A 26593-nucleotide genomic window follows, 5' to 3' on the forward strand; every position below is an offset into this window, starting at 1 on the left:
CATCTAACCCTCCTAATAGTGAAACAGTAAACACACAGCGATTCAAATGTTTATTGTCATACATCATCACCTTAAGACACAGACCCAAATTCCCAAAAATATAGACATCATTTCATTAAAATGGCCAATTAATTAACTGTGTAGACGTAATATAGAATGGAAAAAGGGTATTTTATTAAGTAATATCTTTCACCGCAATCACTCAATATTGGCTTTACAAATTAAATATGAAAAGCATTAGAGAGAGAGAGAAAAAATATATATATATAGTTATGTGGTCCTACTCACAACAGTCGCACTTTTAAACTCCACCAAGCTACGAGATATTTCTAGGAACCAGTTAAAGTCTTAATTTTGGCAACGCATATCAATTGTAAACGGACACATACTGTAGGTAAACAGAGGGGAAAAATATAGCCTGGTCCCAGATCTGTTTGTGCAGTCTTTGTCAAGCCATACTGAATGACAAGGAGTTGGTATGATAAAACACAAAACAGACTGGAAGTCAGCCTCGGGAGATCATATGAAAAAAGTGAATCACAATATAGAGCAGTCATGTAAATAGAGCAATGGCTTCTGGTCATTTTGGTCTTTAAGCCAGCGTGTATCTATGATACTAGAAGATTACCAGTCGTAAGGACAGACCAAACGTGAAAAAAAATTGACCAGCAGGCGGGAAAATGGGTTGTGTTCATTCGTCACAAAACGAGCTGAAACTGAGGTACTACTATCTGAATTTATCCAATAAGAAATGGACGTTTTCTGTTTTAACGTTTTTTTTTGCTACGGTGTGCCCTAATGAACACGACCCTAGTATAAGAGGGGATGGTTCAGCTGCTACTCGTTCCCCAGGGTGTGTTTGTCGAAGAGGTACTCTGCCATGCCGTTCTGAGGGGCACCCATACGCCGCAGGTTGGTGATCCAGTCACTCAGCTCCTTGATAGACTTGACCTGCTCATCCAGATAGTGGGTCTCTATGAAGTCACACATCTGAGGGAGGAAAGGTGTTTGTTACGGTCATTAGGAAGAGGATAAAATCTCCAAACAGACACTGGGGTTTTTCCCCTGACCCAGATTAAACTCCAGGCTATAAACAGCAGGATTGGAGTCAATTCCATTTAAATTCCAGCCAATTAAGGAAGAACACTGTAATTTCAATTCCAATTCTCTTCAATTAGGAGAATATATAATGATGCCGGAGGGGATGGCTTGTGTTTTACGGGCTCCTAACCAACTGGGCTATTTTGTTTGTTTTCTCTTCATTGTTTGTAACTTATTTTGTACATAAAGTTGCTACTACCGTCTCTTATGACCGAAAAGAGCTTCTGGAAATCAGAACAACAATTACTCACCTCGAACTGGACAAAGACATTTTATTTAGTGAGTCCACCGTGAAGGATATACTGCTTCCCGTAGACCAGGCCAAAATCCCAGTCATTCTCGTGAAGAAATGACGGGAGATACGGAGGGAGAAGATCGAGGTGCCTTGAGAGGATTCAGAGGCGAGTGAGTAAATCACCACTACCATCGGTTCTATTGGCCAATCACTGGAGAATAAACTGGATGATCTAAAGTCGAGACTATCCTATCAATGGGACATTTAAAAACTGTAATATCTTATATTTCACCGAGTCGTGGCTGAACGACGACATAGATAATATAGAGCCGGCTGGGTTTTCCGTGCATCGGCAGGACAGAGCAGCTACGTCTGGTAAGGCGAGTGGTGGGAGTGTGTGTCTATTTGTCAATAACAGCTGGTGTGCAATGTCTTATATTAAATAAGTCTTGAGGTATTGTTCGCCTGAGGTAGAGTATCTCATGATAAGATGTAGACCACACTATCTACCAAGAGAGTTCTCATCTATATTATTCGTAACCGTCTATTTACCACCAAACCGATGCTGGCACTAAGACCACTCTCAACCAAGTCTATATGGCCATAAGGAAACAAGAAAATGCTCATCCAGAAGCGGCGCTCCTAGTGGCCGGGGACTTTAATGCAGGCAAACTTAAATCAGCTTTACCTCATTTCTACCAGCATGTCACATGTGTAACCAGATGGAAAATAAACTCTAGACCACCTTTACTCCACTCACAGAGATGCATACAAAGCTCTCCCTCGCCCTCCATTTCGCAAATCTGACCATAATTATATCCTCCTGATTCCTGCTTACAAGCAAAAACTAAAGCAGGAAGTACCAGTGACTCACTCAATATAGAAGTGTTCAGATGACGAGGACGCTACGCTATAGGACTGTTTTGCTAGCACAGACACATATGTTCCGTGATTCATCCAATGGCAGTGAGGAGTATACCACCTCAGTCATTGGCTTCATCAATAAGTGCATCAAGGACTTCATCCTCACAGTGACCGTATGTACATATCCCAACCAGAAGCCATGGATTACAGGCAACATCCGCATCCAGCTAGAGCTGCAGCTTTCAAGGAGTGGGACACTACAGGACTAAGATTGCCTCCTACTGCACCGGCTCTGATGCTTGTCGGATGTGGCAGGGCTTGCAAACTATTACAGACTACAAAGGGAAACCCAGCCGTGAGCTGCCCAGTGACGCGAGCCTACAAAACGAGCTAAATGCCTTTTATGCTCGCTTCGAGGCAAGCAACACTGAAGCATGCATGAGAGCACTAGCTGTTCTGGACGACTGTGCGATCACGCTTTCCGTAGCCGATGTGGTCAACATTCACAAGGAATGGGGGCCTGACGGATTATCAGGGCATGTACTCAGAGCATGCGCGGACCAAGTGGCAAGTGTCTTCACCAACATTTTCAACCTCTCCCTTACCAAGTCTATAATACCTACATGTTTCAAGCAGACCATCATAGTCCCTGTGCCAAAGAATGCAAAGGTAACCTGCCTAAATGACTACTGCCCCATAGCACTATCATCTGTAGCTATGAAGTGCTTTCAAAGGCTGGTCATGGCTCACATCAACACCATCATCCCGGAAACCCTAGACCCACTCCAATTCGCATATCACCCCAACAGCTCCACAGATTACGCAATCTCAATCGCACTCCACACTGCCTTTTCCCACCTGGACAAAAGGAACATCTATGTGAGAATGCTGTTCATTGACCACAGCTCAACGTCACTAAGCTAAGGACTCTGAGACTAAACACCTCCCTATGCAACTGGATCCTGGACTTCCTGACGGGCCGCCCCGAGGTTGTAAGGGTACAACACATCTGCCACGCTGATCCTCAACACCGGGGCCCCTCAGGGGTGTGTGCTTAGTCCCCTGCTGTCCCTGTTCACCCACGACTTCGTGGCCAGGCACAACTCCAACACCCTCATTAAGTTTGCTGACAACAACAGTGGTAGGCCCGATCACCGACAATGATGAGACAGCCTATAGGGAGGTCAGAGACCTGCCAGTGTGGTGCCAGGACAACAACCTCTCCCTCATTGCGAGCAAGACAAAGGAGATGATCGTGGACTATAGGAAAAGGAGGGCCGAACATGCCCCCATTAACATCGACGGGGATGTAGTTTCAAGTGTAGTTTCAAGCGGGTCGAGAGTTTCAAGTTCCTTGGTGTCCACATCACCAACGAACTATCACGGTCCAAACACACCAAGACAGTCATGAAGAGGGCAAGACAAAACCTTTTCCCAAAAAATATTTGGCATTGGCCCCTAGATCCTAAAAAAATTCTACAGCTGCACCATGAGAGCATCCTGACCGGTTGCATCACCGCTTGGTATGGCAACTGCTCAGCACCCGACCGCAAGGCGCTACAGAGGGTAGTGCGTACGGCCCAGTACATCACTGGGCCAAGCTTCCTGCAATCCAGGACCTATATACCAGGTGGTGTCAGAGGAAGGCCCAAAAATGTTTCAAAGACTCCAGTCATCCAAGTCATAGACTGTTCTCTCTGCTACCGCACGGCAAGCGGTACCGGAGCACCAAGTCTAGGTCCAAAAGGCTCCTTAACAGCTTCTACCCCCCAAGCCATTAGACTGCAGAACAATGAATCAATGGCCACCCAGACTATTTACATTGACCCCCCCCCCTTTGTTTTTACACTGCTGCTACTTGTTTATTTTCCCCTACCTACATGTACAAATTACCTCCACTAACCTGCACCCCCACACATTGACTCGGTACCGGTACCCCCTGTATATAACCTCCACATTGACTCGGTACCGGTGCCCCCTGTATATAACCTCATTATTGTTATGTAATCTTATTGTGTTATTTTAGTTTATTTAGTAAATATTTTCTTAACTCTATTTCTTGAACTACATTGTTGGTTAAGGGCTTGTAAGTCAGCATTTCACTGTAAGGTCTACTACACCTGTTGTATTCAGCATTTCACTGTGAGGTCTACTACACCTGTTGTATTCAGCATTTCACTGTGAGGTCTACTACACCTGTTGTATTCAGCATTTCACTGTTATTAAGGTCTACTACACCTGTTGTATTCAGCATTTCACTGTAAGGTCTACACATGTTGTATTCAGCATTTCACTGTGAGGTCTACTACACCTGCTGTATTCAGCATTTCACTTTGAGGTCTACTACACCTGTTGTATTCAGCATTTCACTGTAAGGTCTACTACACCTGTTGTATTCAGCATTTCACTGTAAGGTCTACTACACCTGTTGTATTCAGCATTTCACTGTGAGGTCTACACCTGTTGTATTCAGCATTTCACTGTGAGGTCTTCTACACCTGTTGCATTCAGCATTTCACTGTGAGGTCTACTACACCTGTTGTATTCAGCATTTCACTGTGAGGTCTACTACACCTGTTGTATTCAGCATTTCACTGTAAGGTCTACTACACCTGTTGTATTCAGCATTTCACTGTGAGGTCTACTACACCTGTTGTATTCAGCATTTCACTGTGAGGTCTACTACACCTGTTGTATTCAGCATTTCACTGTGAGGTCTACTACACCTGTTGTATTCAGCATTTCACTGTGAGGTCTACTACACCTGTTGTATTCAGCATTTCACTGTGAGGTCTACTACACCTGTTGTATTCAGCATTTCACTGTGAGGTCTACTACACCTGTTGTATTCAGCATTTCACTGTGAGGTCTACTACACCTGTTGTATTCAGCATTTCACTGTGAGGTCAACTACACCTGTTGTATTCAGCATTTCACTGTGAGGTCTACTACACCTGTTGTATTCAGCATTTCACTGTGAGGTCTACTACACCTGTTGTATTCAGCATTTCACTGTGAGGTCTACTACACCTGTTGTATTCAGCATTTCACTGTAAGGTCTACTACACCTGTTGTATTCAGCATTTCACTGTAAGGTCTACTACACCTGTTGTATTCAGCATTTCACTGTGAGGTCTACTACACCTGTTGTATTCAGCATTTCACTGTGAGGTCTACTACACCTGTTGTATTCAGCATTTCACTGTGAGGTCTACTACACCTGTTGTATTCAGCATTTCACTGTAAGGTCTACTACACCTGTTGTATTCAGCATTTCACTGTGAGGTTGTTGTATTTGGCGCATGTGACAAATACAATTTGATTTGAAATGTGGAATCGGAATTTGGTTTACTTTCTGAATGGACTCGAATTGAAATGGAATTGACATCAGACCCTGCTAAAAAAAAAGCATGCTCACAAGAGAATCTTAATTGAAAATTGAAAGTGTTTTTTTTTTTTTAAGTCTGTGACTAAGCTTAATTGGTGTCTTGGAAACTGTCCCCATTGAGCTGTGTTTGTAACTCACGTGAGGGTCATTCTGCTCTGCGGCTACTTTGTGCAGGTCCAGTAGGGACTGGTTGACACTCTTCTCCAGCTGTAGGGCACACTCCAAGGCCTCCAACCCACTACCCCACTCATCTCTGTCAGGTTTCTGAAACATACAGAGAAAAAGTTTAGCACAATTACGAATATCCATTGCATCAAACTGCCAGAGCCCATTAAATGGTGGCAATATGTTGAGCCTATCAATCAATCAATCAATCAATCCATCTCTTTATTGTCCCAATTGGGACATGTGTTGTGCAGTCAGGGTTCAACAGTAAAAACAGCATTAACAACAGGGACAACCATACAACAGATATACACATAACATAAATAAACAATGAGATCGGGGCCTTCCCTGTGGCTCAGTTGGTAGAGCATGGTGTTTGCAACGCCAGGGTTGTGGGTTCGATTCCCACGGGGGGGCCAGTACCAAAAAAAAAAAAAAATGCATGAAATGTATGAAATTCACTACTGTAAGTCGCTCTGGATAAGAGCGTCTGCTAAATGACTAAAAAAAAAATAATGTTAAAATGTAGATCGGTTGTAGTCTTAGAATCAGTCATTGTGTCAGTCTTAGGTCAGTCAAAAGGAGCAGTCATTGAATCATTCAAAAGGAAGAGTCATTGAATCAGTCAAAAGGAACAGTCATTGAATCAGTCAAAAGGAACAGTCATTGAATCATTCAAAAGGAACAGTCATTGAATCAGTCAAAAGGATCAGTCATTGAATCACTCTTAGAGCAGTCATTGAATCATTCAAAAGGAAGAGTCATTGAATCATTCAAAAGGAACAGTCATTGAATCATTCAAAAGGAACACTCATTGAATCATTCAAAAGGAACAGTCATTGAATCAGTCAAAAGGAACAGTCATTGAATCATTCAAAAGGAACAGTCATTGAATCAGTCAAAAGGAACAGTCATTGAATCATTCAAAAGGAAGAGTCATTGTGAAAAAGTGCACCAATAAATACACATTATTTAATTTCATGTTCAGATTCAGAAAGTTTATGGCCTGTGGGATAAAAAATAGTTATTGGATCTGTTGCTCTTGAGTTTGGGAAGTCCAACAAACTGAGGGGAGGAGCTCAGTCAGCAAGGAGGGCTTGATCAGGACAGTCAGCAAGGAGGGCTTGATCAGGACAGTCAGCAAGGAGGGCTTGATCAGCTCAATCAGCAAGGAGGGCTTGATCAGGACAGTCAGCAAGGAGGGCTTGATCAGGACGGTCAGAAAGGAGGGCTTGATCAGGACAATCAGCAAGGAGGGCTTGATCAGGACAGTCAGCAAGGAGGGCTTGATCAGGACGGTCAGAAAGGAGGGCTTGATCAGGACAGTCAGCAAGGAGGGCTTGATCAGGTCAATCAGCAAGGAGGGCTTGATCAGGACAGTCAGCAAGGAGGGCTTGATCAGGGACAGTCAGCAAGGAGGGCTTGATCAGGACAATCAGCAAGGAGGGCTTGATCAGGACGGTCAGCAAGGAGGGCTTGATCAGGACAGTCAGCAAGGAGGGCTTGATCAGGTCAATCAGCAAGGAGGGCTTGATCAGGACAGTCAGCAAGGAGGGCTTGATCAGGACGGTCAGAAAGGAGGGCTTGATCAGGACAATCAGCAAGGAGGGCTTGATCAGGACAGTCAGCAAGGAGGGCTTGATCAGGACAATCAGCAAGGAGGGCTTGATCAGGACAGTCTAGGATACTGTTAGTGCTCCTAAACGAGATTACCAAACCAGGCCACCATCAAACATCAACACTGATTCAATAAAACTCCTGTAAAAAAAAACAGTGTCATCATTGTTTTGCTGACGTTGAAAAAGAGTTAATCTCTCAGAAAGAAGAGTTGCTGCTGTCCACTTTTCTTTTCTACAGAAGGTGTCAGTGTTCTCCTCAAAAGGGCCAACTTGTTGTCCAGCACTGTTCCCAGATACTTGTAGGTACTGACCAGCTCAATGTCATTGCCCCTGACCAGAGTGGGTATGAGACTCAGTGGCTGCCTTCTAAAGTCAATGACCAAGACATTCAGTTGGAGGGAAGCAGTTTTCACAGTCATCTACCACAGGCCTATGTTCTCAGTCTCTGTCCTCTGACGATAACAGAGTCGTCACTGTCTGTTTTCATATTCGCTGCGACAGTCATTAGTGTATAGAATATGTACAGGAGAGGAGAGAGCTGTGGGGATCTGCAGGAGGAGCAGAATTGTAGAGGAGAGTAGAGAGCTGTGGGCATCTGCAGGAGGAGCAGAATTGTAGAGGAGAGTAGAGAGCTGTGGGGATCTGCAGGAGGAGCAGAATTGTAGAGGAGAGTAGAGAGCTGTGGGCATCTGCAGGAGGAGCAGAATTGTAGAGGAGAGTAGAGAGCTGTGGGGATCTGCAGGAGGAGCAGAATTGTAGAGGAGAGTAGAGAGCTGTGGGCATCTGCAGGAGGAGCAGAATTGTAGAGGAGAGTAGAGAGCTGTGGGCATCTGCAGGAGGAGCAGAATTGTAGAGGAGAGTAGAGAGCTGTGGGGATCTGCAGGAGGAGCAGAATTGTAGAGGAGAGTAGAGAGCTGTGGGCATCTGCAGGAGGAGCAGAATTGTAGAGGAGAGTAGAGAGCTGTGGGGATCTGCAGGAGGAGCAGAATTGTAGAGGAGAGTAGAGAGCTGTGGGGATCTGCAGGAGGAGCAGAATTGTAGAGGAGAGGAGAGAGCTGTGGGGATCTGCAGGAGGAGCAGAATTGTAGAGGAGAGTAGAGAGCTGTGGGGATCTGCAGGAGGAGCAGAATTGTAGAGGAGAGTAGAGAGCTGTGGGGATCTGCAGGAGGAGCAGAATTGTAGAGGAGAGTAGAGAGCTGCTTTGACATGACTTCATTCACTTGTTGGGACCGGTCGGTAAGGAAGTCCACTATCCAGCCCACAACGCTCAGGTCCAGCTTAAAGTGGGAGAGGAGCTTCTCTGCTAGTATGTGAGGCTGGAAAGTATTAAATAGCCGATGAGAAGTCAATAAACAGAAGGGTTAGTTAGAGTGGTGTCCTCCACCACCCCTCTTGACCCTGTAAAGCAAACCGCAAGGGGTCCAGGGAGTTCTCCACTTGACAGTACATTCTGTAGGGGGTCCAGAGAGTTCTCCACCTGACAGTACATTTCATTACCAGGGAAGTCAGTCCACTGGCCTGAAGTCATTTAGCAGCTTGGGGGATTTTATTTTGGCCACTTGTGCTTCCAGAGTTCAGGCACCTTCTGTAGCTCGAGTGACAAAAGGAAAATGTGATGGAAAATGCCAGTGAGTTGCTCTGCAAATAACTTCAGTATCTGTCCACCAATGTTGTCTGGTCCTGGGCTCTGTGGACCAGCCAACCCTAACCAGATGAGGCTCTGTGGACCAGCCAACCCTAACCAGATGAGGCTCTGTGGACCAGCCAACCCTAACCAGATGAGGCTCTGTGGACCAGCCAACCCTAACCAGATGAGGCTCTGTGGACCAGCCAACCCTAACCAGATGAGGCTCTGTGGACCAGCCAACCCTAACCAGATGAGGCTCTGTGGACCAGCCAACCCTAACCAGGTGAGGCTCTGTGGACCAGCCAACCCTAACCAGATGAGGCTCTGTGGACCAGCCAACCCTAACCAGATGAGGCTCTGTGGACCAGCCAACCCTAACCAGATGAGGCTCTGTGGACCAGCCAACCCTAACCAGATGAGGCTCTGTGGACCAGCCAACCCTAACCAGATGAGGCTCTGTGGACCAGCCAACCCTAACCAGATGAGGCTCTGTGGACCAGCCAACCCTAACCAGATGAGGCTCTGTGGACCAGCCAACCCTAACCAGATGAGGCTCTGTGGACCAGCCAACCCTAACCAGATGAGGCTCTGTGGACCAGCCAACCCTAACCAGATGAGGCTCTGTGGACCAGCCAACCCTAACCAGATGAGGCTCTGTGGACCAGCCAACCCTAACCAGATGAGGCTCTGTGGACCAGCCAACCCTAACCAGATGAGGTCCTGGGCTCTGTGCCAAACCCGGCTAGTGGCGACGCACCCCGTTAGTGGCGACGCACCCCGTTAGTGGCGACGCACCCCGTTACCCTGTTAGTGGCGACGCACCCCGTTACCCTGTTAGTGGCGACGCACTAGTGGTGATGCACCCCGTTAGTGGCAACGCACCCCGTTACCCCGTTAGTGGCAACGCACCCCGTTACCCTGTTAGTGGCGACGCACTAGTGGCGACGCACCCCGTTAGTGGCAACGCACCCCGTTAGTGGCGACGCACCCCGTTACCCTGTTTGGCAACGCACCCCGTTAGTGGCGACGCACCCCGTTACCCCGTTAGTGGCGACACACCCCGTTAGTGGCGACACCCCTGTTAGTGGCGACACACCCCGTTAGTGGCGACGCACCCCGTTACCCCGTTAGTGGCGACGCACCCCGTTACCCCGTTAGTGGCGACGCACCCCGTTAGTGGCGACGCACCCCGTTAGTGGCGACGCACCTCGTTAGTGGCGACACCCCTGTTAGTGGCGACACACCCCGTTAGTGGCGACGCACCCCGTTACCCCGTTAGTGGCGACGCACCCCGTTAGTGGCGACGCACCCCGTTACCCCGTTAGTGGCGACGCACCCCGTTACCCTGTTAGTGGCGACGCACCCCGTTAGTGGCAACGCACCCCGTTAGTGGCGACGCCCCCCGTTACCCTGTTAGTGGTGACGCACCCTGTTAGTGGTGACGCACCCCGTTAGTGGTGACGCACCCTGTTAATAATAACATACCCTGCTAGTGGCATATATTACGTGGCTTAGATGTTCAGACAAGAGAAGGCAAAATGTCCCCTAGTCTAATCAATATGAAGCCTTGTATAGGGTAACATAACCCCTCCCCTGGTAGTGCTGTTGTGTTTATTTATACCCTGATGTCCTGGAGAAAGATGCGTCCTCCTCTCTGATTCTGTTGACTCATCAGTTTCTCAGCATGCTCTTTCTCCTCCTTGGACTGAGTCAGGAAGAACTTGGAAAAGTTGGGCAGGGATTTATCGTCTCTGTCAAAGTAGTAGCCCTAGAAACACGTACAAGAGAAAAGTGGAAGTGTCACTAACATGTCAAATTGGTCAACACTATCCTGTAGAACTTCGAGTTGTAGTTTTCCCCGTATGAAACGTTCACTAGGTAATATAGTTCATTATTAGATATAGATCTGTCTGAATTCCTTTAACTCATGCCTCCCCGTGCTTGAGATGTAAAGAGCAAACATGAGAATTGATTCAATTTCTCATTCGACTTGCGATCCCATCCCAAATTGAATCCATTCTCTTTTGACACTATTTACATTTACATTTTAGTCATTTAGCAGACGCTCTTATCCAGAGCGACTTACAGTAGTGAATGCATACATTTCATACGTTTTTTTTTTCTTCCTGTGCTGGCCCCCCGTGGGAATCGAACCCACAACCCTGGCGTTGCAAACACCATGCTGGCGTTGCAAACACCATGCTCTACCAACTGAGCTACAGGGAAGGCTACTTAGGTACGGGGAAGACACGGCAATGTCTATACTATGGACATACATAGATATATTCACTGTGTTTACATAATAGACCAGACATAGCTATATTAATTATGACAGACATACAGCTCTATTGGCCTCACCATAGACAGGTAACGGTCCAGCTGGTGGACAACTTTAGGTCTGACCATAGACAGGTAACGGTCCAGCTGGTGGACAACTGTAGGTCTTACCATAGACAGGTAACGGTTCAGCTGGTGGACAACTTTAGGTCTTACCATAGACAGGTAACGGTCCAGCTGGTGGACAACTTTAGGTCTGACCATAGACAGGTAACGGTCCAGCTGGTGGACAACTTTAGGTCTTACCATAGACAGGTAACGGTCCAGCTGGTGGACAACTTTAGGTCTGACCATAGACAGGTAACGGTCCAGCTGGTGGACAACTTTAGGTCTGACCATAGACAGGTAACGGTCCAGCTGGTGGACAACTTTAGGTCTGACCATAGACAGGTAACGGTCCAGCTGGTGGACAACTTTAGGTCTGACCATAGACAGGTAACGGTCCAGCTGGTGGACAACTTTAGGTCTTACCATAGACAGGTAACGGTCCAGCTGGTGGACAACTTTAGGTCTTACCATAGACAGGTAATGGTCCAGCTGGTGGACAACTTTAGGTCTTACCATAGACAGGTAACGGTCCAGCTGGTGGACAACTTTAGGTCTTACCATAGACAGGTAACGGTCCAGCTGGTGGACAACTTTAGGTCTTACCATAGACAGGTAACGGTCCAGCTGGTGGACAACTTTAGGTCTTACCATAGACAGGTAACGGTCCAGCTGGTGGACAACTTTAGCTCTGACCATAGACAGGTAACGGTCCAGCTGGTGGACAACTTTAGGTCTTACCATAGACAGGTAACGGTCCAGCTGGTGGACAACTTTAGGTCTGACCATAGACAGGTAACGGTCCAGCTGGTGGACAACTTTAGGTCTGACCATAGACAGGTAACGGTCCAGCTGGTGGACAACTGTAGGTCTTACCATAGACAGGTAACGGTTCAGCTGGTGGACAACTTTAGGTCTTACCATAGACAGGTAACGGTCCAGCTGGTGGACAACTTTAGGTCTGACCATAGACAGGTAACGGTCCAGCCGGTGGACAACTTTAGGTCTGACCATAGACAGGTAACGGTCCAGCCGGTGGACAACTTTAGGTCTTACCATAGACAGGTAACGGTCCAGCTGGTGGACAACTTTAGGTCTTACCATAGACAGGTAACGGTCCAGCTGGTGGACAACTTTAGGTCTGACCATAGACAGGTAACGGTCCAGCTGGTGGACAACTTTAGGTCTTACCATAGACAGGTAACGGTCCAGCTGGTGGACAACTTTAGGTCTGACCATAGACAGGTAACGGTCCAGCTGGTGGACAACTTTAGGTCTTACCATAGACAGGTAACGGTCCAGCTGGTGGACAACTTTAGGTCTGACCATAGACAGGTAACGGTCCAGCTGGTGGACAACTTTAGGTCTGACCATAGACAGGTAACGGTCCAGCTGGTGGACAACTTTAGGTCTTACCATAGACAGGTAACGGTCCAGCTGGTGGACAACTTTAGGTCTTACCATAGACAGGTAACGGTCCAGCTGGTGGACAACTTTAGGTCTGACCATAGACAGGTAACGGTCCAGCTGGTGGACAACTTTAGGTCTTACCATAGACAGGTAACGGTCCAGCTGGTGGACAACTTTAGGTCTTACCATAGACAGGTAACGGTCCAGCTGGTGGACAACTTTAGGTCTGACCATAGACAGGTAACGGTCCAGCTGGTGGACAACTTTAGGTCTTACCATAGACAGGTAACGGTCCAGCTGGTGGACAACTTTAGGTCTGACCATAGACAGGTAACGGTCCAGCTGGTGGACAACTTTAGGTCTTACCATAGACAGGTAACGGTCCAGCTGGTGGACAACTTTAGGTCTTACCATAGACAGGTAACGGTCCAGCTGGTGGACAACTTTAGGTCTTACCATAGACAGGTAACGGTCCAGCTGGTGGACAACTTTAGGTCTGACCATAGACAGGTAACGGTCCAGCTGGTGGACAACTTTAGGTCTGACCATAGACAGGTAACGGTCCAGCTGGTGGACAACTGTAGGTCTTACCATAGACAGGTAACGGTTCAGCTGGTGGACAACTTTAGGTCTTACCATAGACAGGTAATGGTCCAGCTGGTGGACAACTTTAGGTCTGACCATAGACAGGTAACGGTCCAGCTGGTGGACAACTTTAGGTCTTACCATAGACAGGTAACGGTCCAGCTGGTGGACAACTTTAGGTCTGACCATAGACAGGTAACGGTCCAGCTGGTGGACAACTTTAGGTCTTACCATAGACAGGTAACGGTCCAGCTGGTGGACAACTTTAGGTCTTACCATAGACAGGTAACGGTCCAGCTGGTGGACAACTTTAGGTCTGACCATAGACAGGTAACGGTCCAGCTGGTGGACAACTGTAGGTCTTACCATAGACAGGTAACGGTCCAGCTGGTGGACAACTTTAGGTCTGACCATAGACAGGTAACGGTCCAGCTGGTGGACAACTTTAGGTCTTACCATAGACAGGTAACGGTCCAGCTGGTGGACAACTTTAGGTCTGACCATAGACAGGTAACGGTCCAGCTGGTGGACAACTTTAGGTCTTACCATAGACAGGTAACGGTCCAGCTGGTGGACAACTTTAGGTCTTACCATAGACAGGTAACGGTCCAGCTGGTGGACAACTTTAGGTCTGACCATAGACAGGTAACGGTCCAGCTGGTGGACAACTTTAGGTCTTACCATAGACAGGTAACGGTCCAGCTGGTGGACAACTTTAGGTCTGACCATAGACAGGTAACGGTCCAGCTGGTGGACAACTTTAGGTCTTACCATAGACAGGTAACGGTCCAGCTGGTGGACAACTTTAGGTCTGACCATAGACAGGTAACGGTCCAGCTGGTGGACAACTTTAGGTCTTACCATAGACAGGTAACGGTCCAGCTGGTGGACAACTTTAGGTCTTACCATAGACAGGTAACGGTCCAGCTGGTGGACAACTTTAGGTCTTACCATAGACAGGTAACGGTCCAGCTGGTGGACAACTTTAGGTCTGACCATAGACAGGTAACGGTCCAGCTGGTGGACAACTTTAGGTCTGACCATAGACAGGTAACGGTCCAGCTGGTGGACAACTGTAGGTCTTACCATAGACAGGTAACGGTCCAGCTGGTGGACAACTTTAGGTCTTACCATAGACAGGTAATGGTCCAGCTGGTGGACAACTTTAGGTCTGACCATAGACAGGTAACGGTCCAGCTGGTGGACAACTTTAGGTCTTACCATAGACAGGTAACGGTCCAGCTGGTGGACAACTTTAGGTCTGACCATAGACAGGTAACGGTCCAGCTGGTGGACAACTTTAGGTCTTACCATAGACAGGTAACGGTCCAGCTGGTGGACAACTTTAGGTCTTACCATAGACAGGTAACGGTCCAGCTGGTGGACAACTTTAGGTCTGACCATAGACAGGTAACGGTCCAGCTGGTGGACAACTGTAGGTCTTACCATAGACAGGTAACGGTCCAGCTGGTGGACAACTTTAGGTCTTACCATAGACAGGTAATGGTCCAGCTGGTGGACAACTTTAGGTCTGACCATAGACAGGTAACGGTCCAGCTGGTGGACAACTTTAGGTCTTACCATAGACAGGTAACGGTCCAGCTGGTGGACAACTTTAGGTCTGACCATAGACAGGTAACGGTCCAGCTGGTGGACAACTTTAGGTCTTACCATAGACAGGTAACGGTCCAGCTGGTGGACAACTTTAGGTCTTACCATAGACAGGTAACTGTCCAGCTGGTGGACAACTTTAGGTCTGACCATAGACAGGTAACGGTCCAGCTGGTGGACAACTTTAGGTCTTACCATAGACAGGTAACGGTCCAGCTGGTGGACAACTTTAGGTCTCACCATAGACAGGTAACGGTCCAGCTGGTGGACAACTTTAGGTCTGACCATAGACAGGTAACGGTCCAGCTGGTGGACAACTTTAGGTCTCACCATAGACAGGTAACGGTCCAGCTGGTGGACAACTTTAGGTCTTACCATAGACAGGTAACGGTCCAGCTGGTGGACAACTTTAGGTCTGACCATAGACAGGTAACGGTCTAGCTGGTGGACAACTTTAGGTCTGACCATAGACAGGTAACGGTCCAGCTGGTGGACAACTTTAGGTCTGACCATAGACAGGTAACGGTCCAGCTGGTGGACAACTTTAGGTCTTACCATAGACAGGTAACGGTCCAGCTGGTGGACAACTTTAGGTCTTACCATAGACAGGTAACGGTCCAGCTGGTGGACAACTTTAGGTCTGACCATAGACAGGTAACGGTCCAGCTGGTGGACAACTTTAGGTCTTACCATAGACAGGTAACGGTCCAGCTGGTGGACAACTTTAGGTCTCACCATAGACAGGTAACGGTCCAGCTGGTGGACAACTTTAGGTCTGACCATAGACAGGTAACGGTCCAGCTGGTGGACAACTTTAGGTCTCACCATAGACAGGTAACGGTCCAGCTGGTGGACAACTTTAGGTCTTACCATAGACAGGTAACGGTCCAGCTGGTGGACAACTTTAGGTCTTACCATAGACAGGTAACGGTCCAGCTGGTGGACAACTTTAGGTCTGACCATAGACAGGTAACGGTCTAGCTGGTGGACAACTTTAGGTCTGACCATAGACAGGTAACGGTCCAGCTGGTGGACAACTTTAGGTCTGACCATAGACAGGTAACGGTCTAGCTGGTGGACAACTTTAGGTCTGACCATAGACAGGTAACGGTCCAGCTGGTGGACAACTTTAGGTCTGACCATAGACAGGTAACGGTCCAGCTGGTGGACAACTTTAGGTCTGACCATAGACAGGTAACGGTCCAGCTGGTGGACAACTTTAGGTCTTACCATAGACAGGTAACGGTCCAGCTGGTGGACAACTTTAGGTCTTACCATAGACAGGTATACATAAGAAGCATACAGTTCCAGGTTGATCTGCCTGTTGATGGCAGCCTCACATTCCTGGTGGAAGTTCTGTCGCACCTGGGATGTCATGGTTCTGGAAAGATAGACAGAGGCAGGCAGGCAGGCAGGCAGACAGACAGACAGACAGACAGACAGACAGACAGACAGACAGACAGACAGACAGACAGACAGACAGACAGGGTTCCAACACGCAGACAGACAGACAGACAGACAGACAGGACAGACAGACAGACAGCGTTCCAACAGACAGACAGAGGAAGGCAGGCAGACAGAGGCAGACAGATAGACAGAGGCAGACAGACAGACAGAGGCAGACAGACAGACAGAGGCAGACAGAGACAGGCAGACAGACAGACAAGAGGCAGACAGACAGACAAGAGGCAGACAGACAGACAGACAGACAGACAGACAGACAGACAGACAGACAGACAGACAGACAGACAGACAGACAGACAGAGGCAGACAGACAGAGACAGACAGAGACAGGCAGACAGACAAGAGGCAGGCAGACAGACAGAGGCAGACAGACAGACAGAGGCAGACAGGCAGACAGACAGACAAGAGGCAGACAGACAGACAGAGGCAGACAGACAAACAGAGGCAGACAGACAAACAGAGGCAGACAGAGGCAGACAGACAGACAGAGGCAGACAGACAAACAGAGACAGGCAGACAGACAAGAGGCAGGCAGACAGACAGAGGCAGGCAGACAGACAGAGGCAGACAGACAGAGACAGACAGGCAGACAGACAGACAAGAGGCAGACAGACAAACAGAGGCAGACAGACAAACAGAGGCAGACAGAGGCAGACAGACAGACAGAGGCAGACAGACAAACAGAGACAGGCAGACAGAGGCAGACAGACAGACAGACAGAGGCAGACAGACAGACAGAGGCAGACAGACAGACAGAGGCAGACAGACAGAGGCAGACAGACAGAGACACACAGAGGCAGGCAGACAGACAGACAAGAGGCAGACAGACAGACAAGAGGCAGACAGACAGACAAGAGGCAGACAGACAGACAGAGGCAGACAGACAGAGACAGACAGACAGAGGCAGACAGACAGAGACAGGCAGACAGAGACAGACAGAGGCAGACAGAGGTTTCGTCTTTAGGTTGATACCTTGGACAACATGTTCTACACAGTGTGCACAACACAACTGCTAATACATCAAGTACAAGTCATCCCCATTGGCCAATTAACTGGCTAGATCAGGGCCCAGGTTTCCAGAGAGCAATTGAACTTAGACTCAAGAGTGTTTTAACGAAGCATCTTTCTGAACAAACAGCCGAAGATACCACACGCGTTTCCCAAAAACACCCCGCATCCGAGAACGGTCACTGAGAGCGTAGTGTGTCGATACTGACAGGATTGAAAGAAAGGGGGACACTGCTCTCAGATCAGCTTTCGCCATCTTTACCTTAACCATTAGAATTATTTCACAGTACTGATGACAAATATTAAGGCGACCTTATTCTAATGCTTAACCGATAGAAACGCACTAAATCACCGATTTGGCACATCATTGTGCACGTTAGGCTACACATCATGAAATATATATCGAGACAAATTACAGACAAGTCAGTAGCCTGTAGCAAAACAGAACTCAATTGATCGAACATGAAATGGTATTTTAATATGACTGAAACGGTATTTTAATATGACTGAAACGGTATTTTAATATGACTGAAATGGTATTTTAATATGACTGAAATGGTATTTTAATATGACTGAAACGGTATTTTAATATGACTGAAATGGTATTTTAATATGACAGAAATGTGTTTTAATATGACAGAAATGTGTTTTAATATGACTGAAATGGTATTTTAATATGACTGAAATGGTATTTTAATATGACTGAAATGGTATTTTAATATGACTGAAATGGGCCTATTAGCCTACTGTTCAGTATATTTAGTATATGTTCAGTATATTTTAATGCAGCCATCTCGGTTTCCATTTTAATCATATATTTTTTATGTCGCTTATTTGTATCAATTGCAAAGACAAAAGTATGTGGACACCCTTTCAAATTAGTGGATTTGTCTATTTCAGCCACACCCGTTGCTGACAGGTGTATAAAAATCAAGCACACGGCCATGCAATCTCCATAGACAAACATTGGCAGTAGAATGGCCCGTACTGAAGAGCTCAGTGACTTTCAACATGGCACCGTCATAGGATGCCACCTTTCCAACAAGTCAGTTCATCAAATTTCTGCCCTGCTAGAGCTGCCCCCAGTCAACTGTAAGTGTTGTTATTGTGAAGTGGAAACGTCTAGGAGCAACAACGGCTCAGCCACGAAGTGGTAGGCCACACAAGCTCACAGAACGGGACCGGCGAGTGCTGAAGCACGTAAACATTTTCTGTCCTTGGTTGCAACACTCACTACCGAGTTACAAACTGCCTTTGGAAGCAAAGTCTGCACAAGAACGGCTCGTCTGGAGCTTCATGAAATGGGTTTCCATGACAGAGCAGCCTCACACAAGCCTACGATCACTATGCGCAATGCCAAGTATCGGCTGGAGTGGTGTAAAGCTCGCCGCCATTGGACTCTGGAGCAGTGGAAATGTGTTCTCTGGAGTGATGAATCGTGCTTCACTGATTTTGCAGTCCGACGGACAAATCTGGGTTTGGCGGATGCCAGGAGAACTCTACCTGCCCCAATGCATAGTGTCAACTGTAAAGTTTGGTGGATGAGGAATAATGGTCTGGGGCTGTTTTTCATGGTTCAGCTCCAGTCAAGGGAAATCTTAACAATGACGATTCTGTGCGTCCAACTTCGTGGCAACAGTTTGGGGAAGGCCCTTTCCTGTTTCAGCATGACAATTCCCCCATGCACACACAAAGCGAGGTCCATACAGAAATTGTTTGTCAAGATCGGTGTGGAAGAACTTGACTGGCCTGCACAGAGCCCTGACCTCAACCCCATCGAACACCTTTGGAATGAATTGGAACAACTGCGAGCCAGGCCTAATCTCCCAACATCAGTTACCAACCTCACTAATGTTCTTGTGACTGAATTGAAGCAAGTCCCCGCAGCAATGTTTCAATATCTAGTGGGACGCCTTCCCAGAAGAGTGGAGGCTGTTATAGCAGCAATGTTCCAACATCTAGTGGAAAGCCTTCCCAGAAGAGTGGAGGCTGTTATAGCAGCAATGTTCCAACATCTAGTGGAAAGCCTTCCCAGAAGAGTGGAGGCTGTTATAGCAGCAATGTTCCAACATCTAGTGGAAAGCCTTCCCAGAAGAGTGGAGGCTGTTATAGCAGCAATGTTTCAATATCTAGTGGGACGCCTTCCCAGAAGAGTGGAGGCTGTTATAGCAGAAAAGGGGCAATATAAACAAATATAAAAATAAAAGTCCATTAAAATAACATCAAATTAATCAGAAATACAGTGTACACATTGTTAATGTTGTAAATGACTATTGTAGCTGGAAACGGCAGATTTTTTATGGAATATCTACATAGGCGTACAGAGGCCCATTATCAGCAACCATCACTCCTGTGTTCCAATGGCACGTTGTGTTGGCTAATCCAAGTTTATAATTTTAAAAAGGCTAATTGATCATTAGAAAACACTTTTGCAATTATGTTAGCACAGCTGAAACCTGTTGTTCTGATTAAAGAAGCAATAAAACTGGCCTTCTTTAGACTAGTTGAGTATCTGGAGCATCAACATTTGTGGGTTCGATTACAGGCTAAAAATGGCCAGAAACAAAGATCTTTCTTCTGAAACTCGTCAGTCTATTCTTGTTCTGAGAAATGGAGGCTATTCCATGTGAGATCTCATACAACGTTGTGTACTACTCCCTTCAGAGAACAGCGCAAACTGGCTCTAACAAGAATAGAAAGAGGAGTGGGAGGCCCCGGTGCACAACTGAGCAAGAGGACAAGTACATTAGAGAGTCTAGTTTGAGAAACAGACGCCTCACCAGTCCTCAACTGGCAGCTTCATTAAATAGTACCCACAAAACACCAGTCTCAACGTCAACAGTGAAGAGGCGACACCGGGATGCTGGCCTCCTAAGCAGAGTTGCAAAGAAAAAGCCATATCTCAGACTGGCCAATACAAACAAAAAGATTAAGATGGGCAAAAGAACACAGACACTGGACAGAGGAAGATTGGGGGGAAAAAAGTGTTATGGACAGACAAATCTAAGTTTGAGGTGTTCGGATCACAAAGAAGAACATTCGTGAGACTCAGAAAAAAATGAAAAGATGCTGGAGGAGTGCTTGGCGCCATCTGTCATCATGGTGGAGGCAATGTGATGGTCTGGGGCTGCTTTGGTGGTGGTAAAGTGGGAGATTTGTACAGGGTAAAAGGGATCTTGAAGAAGGACTCCATTTTGCAACGCCATGCCATACCCTGTGGACGGCGCTTAACTGGAGCCAATTTCCTCCTACGACAGGACAATGACCCAAAGCAAAGCTCCAAACTATGCAAGAACTATTTAGGGAAGAAGCAGTCAGCTGGTATTCTGTCTATAATGGAGTGGCCACCACCGTCACCGGATCTCAACCCTATTGAGCTGTTGTGGGAGCAGCTTGACCGTATGGGACGTAAGAAGAGCCCATCAAGCCAATCCAATTTGTGGGAGGTGCCTCAGGAAACATGGGGTGAAATCCCTTTCAGATTAGTGATGGGCAGTGACTCAGCTCGTTCGGCTCAGCTCGTTCGGCTCAGCTCGTTCGGCTCAGCTCACCAAAAAGAGTCGTCTCTTTTGGCTCCCAAATGGCTCTTTAATATATGTTTTTGTATTTTTTTCAAGTCAAACAGTTTGCGATAGTTTGACTATGATTGGTGTTAAACCGATTCTAATGAAATTATTAAATGAAATCATACTCTAGCTTTAACCACAATGTATTTAAAAATGCACTGGTTTGTTATGAAAAAAAGAATGCTATTAAACGTTTGCATTTAAAGTGTAACTTTTTTTTAATGTATATTAAATTATATTCCATTCTGTGTATCTTCCTGTCCATTGATGAACATAGGGGGTCCATCCACTCCGTCACATGTCCTGTGGTTACGTTTACTTCCTCTCTGGCGGCAGGCTGTGATTCGCTGCAGACCCTTTACACAAGAGTATCATTTGTGAGGCTGTCACATAGCTGAAGAGAGAGAACAGTAACTTATTAGTTCAGGTTCATGTTTTGTCTACTGATACTACATTCTCATCTATATATCTATATATATATATATATCTATATATATATATCTATATATATCTATATATATATATACATATATATAATACTGGATTAAATAATGATGTAGTAATAACTGCTTACTGTACACCTCTCTCCACTGCTCTCCACAGTGACCTGCTTAAAGGGTTACAGGACACCTCCTGCTCCACCACCTCCCATTCCTCTTGGGTCAGAGCATCAACAGATGCATTGACAATGGCCAGGGTAGAGATGATGGCATTCTTTGACTCAAGAAACCGCTTCAACATATAAAATGTTGTTGAATTCCACCTTGTAGTGCAGTCTTGTTTAGGCCTCAGCTCAGGCATCCTCATCTGGCGTTGTGTGGACTTTAGTTTTTCAGCACCTACTGTGCTCCTGTGGAAGTATTCCACAGCTGCTTTCACTTTATCCACAGTGGGCTTCATCACCTTCAGAGTATCCTTTTACAAATCAGGTTGATTGTGTGGACAAGACATGGATGATGGGTCCATTTTAAAATTTTCATGGCTTTGGTTATGTTAGCTGCATTGTCGCTAAGACAACAGACCACTTTTCCATCTACTTGCCATTCTCTGGCCACTCTCAACAGTTCCTCTGCCAAGTTCTCTGAGGAACTTGGCAAAAGACAGCTAGACATTAAAAATTCTTCAATGAAGTGACATGTAACCGACATGTAAGAAGTGGTTACCCTTGATGTCCAGCAGTCAGTGGTAAGGCAAACTGCAGTAGCTTTCTGGACTCTTTCCCCCACTGAAGCCTGTGTGCTCTCGTACAGTTGTGGAATAAGTGATTTAAGAAAGTGGTTTTCCTGCTTGGAAATGTGTACATTGGATTTAGACTATTGCTTTAATTTCTTAAACCTCTGTCCTCCACGATCGCAAATAGCTGGAAATCGGTGGCAATCATTTTAGCCGATGCAATATCAATTTGGCCTTGTTTTGATACAGACATAGACGTTTGGCATAAACTGGTCCATAGAAGACTGTGTTGCTGTGGGTGGCGGAGTAGGTCTACTGGACTGAGTGGATTCATGTCCACGTGTGGAGGTGCTGATTCCACCACTATCTCTAGCAGGTCTACTGGACTGAGTGGATACATCTCCACGTGTGGAGGTGCTGACTCCATCACTATCTCTAGCAGGTCTACTGGACTGAGTGGATACATCTCCACGTGTGGAGGTGCTGACTCCATCACTATCTCTAGCAGGTCTACTGGACTGAGTGGATACATCTCCACGTGTGGAGGTGCTGATTCCACCACTATCTCTAGCAGGTCTACTGGACTGAGTGGATACATCTCCACCTGTGGAGGTGCTGACTCTACCACTATCACTAGCAGACCCGCTAGTTTCTGGAAGCTCTGCTACAGCTAGCTTCACGGTTGGGTGCACAGTTCGCATCTGCCGCTGTAGGTTGTGCGTAGAACCGGCTTAATATGAGATTTTCTTTTGTCAAATTCTACACTGTTTTCTAACGTTGTCGACATTATTAAAATACATCCAAATGCTACTGTGCTTCCGATTCATTTTCCAGCTGTTGTTTTCACAGCTGTCCTTCCTCTCTCTCCTCGGCTGCTAAGTGTGTGACTGTGAGTGAGTTGGCTTTTTCACGCAACTTTGGTTCATTGGTTGACACTGCGTGTCTGATTGACAGGAATAACAGGTGAGGCTGTTAGAACGAATGTGTGTGCTTGAACATTTAGGCCTGTCTGCTCAGTCTATCTTATTTTATTACTTTTATCATTCTTTGAATTAGTTAATTATATTCATTTTAAATCTTTTGATTATTCATATATTTTTTTTTACACAATATTTTTATAAAAAGATTCGGCTCTTCTGATATGCGAGCCGGATCCCAATGTTCACCTACGAGAGCTCTTAGAGGCGACTCGTTCACGAACGACCCATCACTACTTCAGATTACCTCAACAAATTGACGACTAGAATGCCAAAGGTTCTGCAAGGCTGCAAATGGAGGAGTCTTTGATGAAAGCAAATTTTTAAGGACACAATTATTATTTCAATTAAAAATAATTTATTTATAACCTTGTCAACGTCTTGATGCTACAGTCGAAGTCGGAAGTTTACATACACTTAGGTTGGAGTCATTAACACTCGTTTTTCAACCACTCCACAAATTTCTTGTTAACAAACTATAGTTTTGACAAGTCGGTTAGGACATCTACTTTGTGCATGACACAAATAATTTTTCCGACAATTGATTACAGACAGATTATTTCACTTATAATTCACTGTATCACAATTCCAGTGGGTCAGAAGTTTACATACACTAAGTCGACTGGTGCCTTTAAACAGCTTGGAAAATTCCAGAAAATGGTGTCATGGCTTTAGAAGCTTCTGATAGGCTAATTGACATCATTTGAATCAATTGGAGGTGTACCTGTGGATGTATTTCAAGGCATACCTACAAAGTTAGTGCCTCTTTGCTTGACATCATGGGAAAATCTAAAGAAATCAGCCAAGACCTCAGAAAAAAAATTGTAGACCTCTAAAAGACTGGTTCATCCTTGGGAGCAATTTCCAAACGTCTAAAGGTACCACGTTCATCTCTACAAACAATAGTACGCAAGTATAAACACCATGGGACCACGCAGCCATCATACCGCTCAGGAAGGAGACGCGTTCTGTCTCCTAGAGATGAACGTACTTTGGTGCGAAAAGTGCAAATCAATCTCAGAACAACAGCAAAGGACCTTGTGAAGATGCTGGAGGAAACAGGTACAAAAGTATCTATATCCACAGTAAAATGAGTCCAAAATCGACATAACCTGAAAGGCCACTCAGCAAGGAAGAAGCCACTGCTCCAAAACCGGCATAAAAAAGCCAGACTACGGTTTGTAACTGCACATGGGGACAAAGATCGTACTTTTTGGAGAAATGTCCTCTGGTCTGATGAAACAAAAATAGAACTGTTTGGCCATAATGACCATCGTTATGTTTGGAGGAAAAAGGGGGAGGATTGCAAGCCGAAGAACACCATCCCAACCGTGAAGCACAAGGGGTCGCAGCATCATGTTGTGTGGTAGCTTTGCTGCAGGAGGGACTGGTGCACTTCACAAAATAGTTGGCGTCATGAGGAAAGGAAAATGATGTGGATATATTGAAGCAACATCTCAAGACATCAGTCAGGAAGTTCAAGCTTGGTCGCAAATGGGTTTTCCAAATGGACAATGACCCCAAGCATAATTCCAAAGTTGTGGCAAAATGGCTTAAGGACAACAAAGTCAAGGTATTGGAGTGGCCTGAAAAAGCGTGTGCGAACAAGGAGGCCTACAAACCTGACTCAGTTACACCAGGTCATTCCGGAGGAATTGGCCAAAATTCACCCAACTTATTGTGGGAAGCTTGTGGAAGGCTACCCGAAACGTTTGACCCAAGTTGAACAATTTAAAGGCAATGCTACCAAATACTAATTGAGTGTATGTAAACTTCTGACCCACTGGGAATGTGATGAAAGAAATAAAAGCTGAAATAAATCATTCTCTCTACTATTATTCTGACATTTCACATTCCTAAAATAAAGTGGTGATCCTAACTGACCTAAGACAGGGCATTTTTACTAGGATTAAAATGTCAGGAATTGTGACAAACTGAGTTTAAATGTATTTGGCTGAGGCGTATGTAAACTTCCGACTTCAACTGTATATACACACACACACACACATTTTGTGGGACGCGCTGTATATTGTAAAATTCTACTGCACGACAGACCACACACACCATTTAATATCCAGCATACTCATTTACATGTTAGTATTATTAGAACAACAAGCTGAATCTGTAAAATAAAGAGAGACATTATTTGGTTACAACACAGAAGATGTTGGTGAAGAACCTACAGGGCTACGCCACGATAACTTGGACAGGCAAGTCATTTCTCCTGGAAGTCTCGCCCACTAACGTTACCATAGTCAACTATCTGGTAATCCCTTAGGATACGAGGACGGCGTCTCTTTTTTTAAACTAAATTAAAAACGGACATATCTTGTAATTGAATAAAATAGTAAGGTGGTCAATAACTGGGGGCCTATAATACGGCACAGTTTTTTGCTAAACAGTATTATTGACTGTATGTTTTGTTTACTCCATGTGTAACTGTGTTGTTTACTCCATGTGTAACTGTGTTGTTTACTCCATGTGTAACTGTGTTGTTTACTCCATGTGTAACTGTGTTGTTTACTCCATGTGTAACTGTGTTCTAGGCCATGTTCTGTTATAATCTCTACCCCGGCACAGCCAGAAGAGGACTGGCCACCCCTCATAGCCTGGTTCCTCTCTAGGTTTCTTCCTAGGTTCCTTGCCTTCCTAGGGAGTTTTTCCTAGCCACCGTGCTTCTACACCTGCATTGCTTGCTGTTTGGGGTTTTAGGCTGGGTTTCTGTACAGCACTTTGAGATATCAGCTGATGTAAGAAGGGCTATATAAATACATTTGATTTGATTTGTTTATTCCATGTGTAACTGTGTTGCTGTATGTGTCAAACTGCTTTGTTTTATCTTGGCCAGGTCGCAATTGTAAATGAGAACTTGTTCTCAACTAACCTACCTGGTTAAATAAAAGGTTAAATAAATAAATAAAAACCCGCTTATCAAAAAGCTGATCGTAGTAACGTTAGTATTTCCACTGAAATGTCAAACATGCTAAATGCTAACCGGTTAGCTAACATTTTTTACGACACCAATAAATCACAAAAAACATTGATGGCTTGATCACAAGGTGATATATTTGTTAAACGCTGTAGAATATGCCGATAATACGGGTTTACAACGTCCTTAGCTAATAATAACAGCTCGGATATTTAACGAGGTTTTTAACTTTAGTTATCTAGTTTATTTCGCCTGCTCCCTTATGATCCATGACAAGGCGCTTATAAAACTAGTCAAGGTTATTGTCGCTAACAGGTAACGTTAGATATCTAGTAGCAGAGGTGCAAAAGTGGATCAATAATGCAACGAATAATGCAATAAATACAGCCCGGTAATAATAATATTATACAGCTATAGTAGAAATGACAGTAGAAACACCCTGTTACCTCGGGAGGTTTATGAAGGTCTGCTGCTCGACTCTCTCCAGAT

General features: G+C 45.8%; 1 protein-coding gene across 1 annotated transcript; it reads right to left on the minus strand.

Moving 5' to 3' along the window:
* Positions 1-37: 37 nt before the first annotated feature.
* fth1b (ferritin, heavy polypeptide 1b) lies at positions 38-26584 on the minus strand. Its single transcript, NM_001146488.1, is given in 5 exon segments — positions 38-990; positions 5727-5852; positions 10621-10767; positions 16263-16368; positions 26551-26584. Coding segments are annotated over 4 exon segments (528 nt in total). The 5' UTR covers positions 16365-16368; positions 26551-26584; the 3' UTR covers positions 38-837.
* Positions 26585-26593: the final 9 nt, after the last annotated feature.

The sequence above is a fragment of the Salmo salar genome, chromosome 10 (assembly GCF_965601325.2).
Source record: "Salmo salar chromosome 10, fSalSal1, whole genome shotgun sequence".
In the NCBI taxonomy this organism is placed as follows: Eukaryota; Metazoa; Chordata; class Actinopteri; order Salmoniformes; family Salmonidae; genus Salmo; species Salmo salar.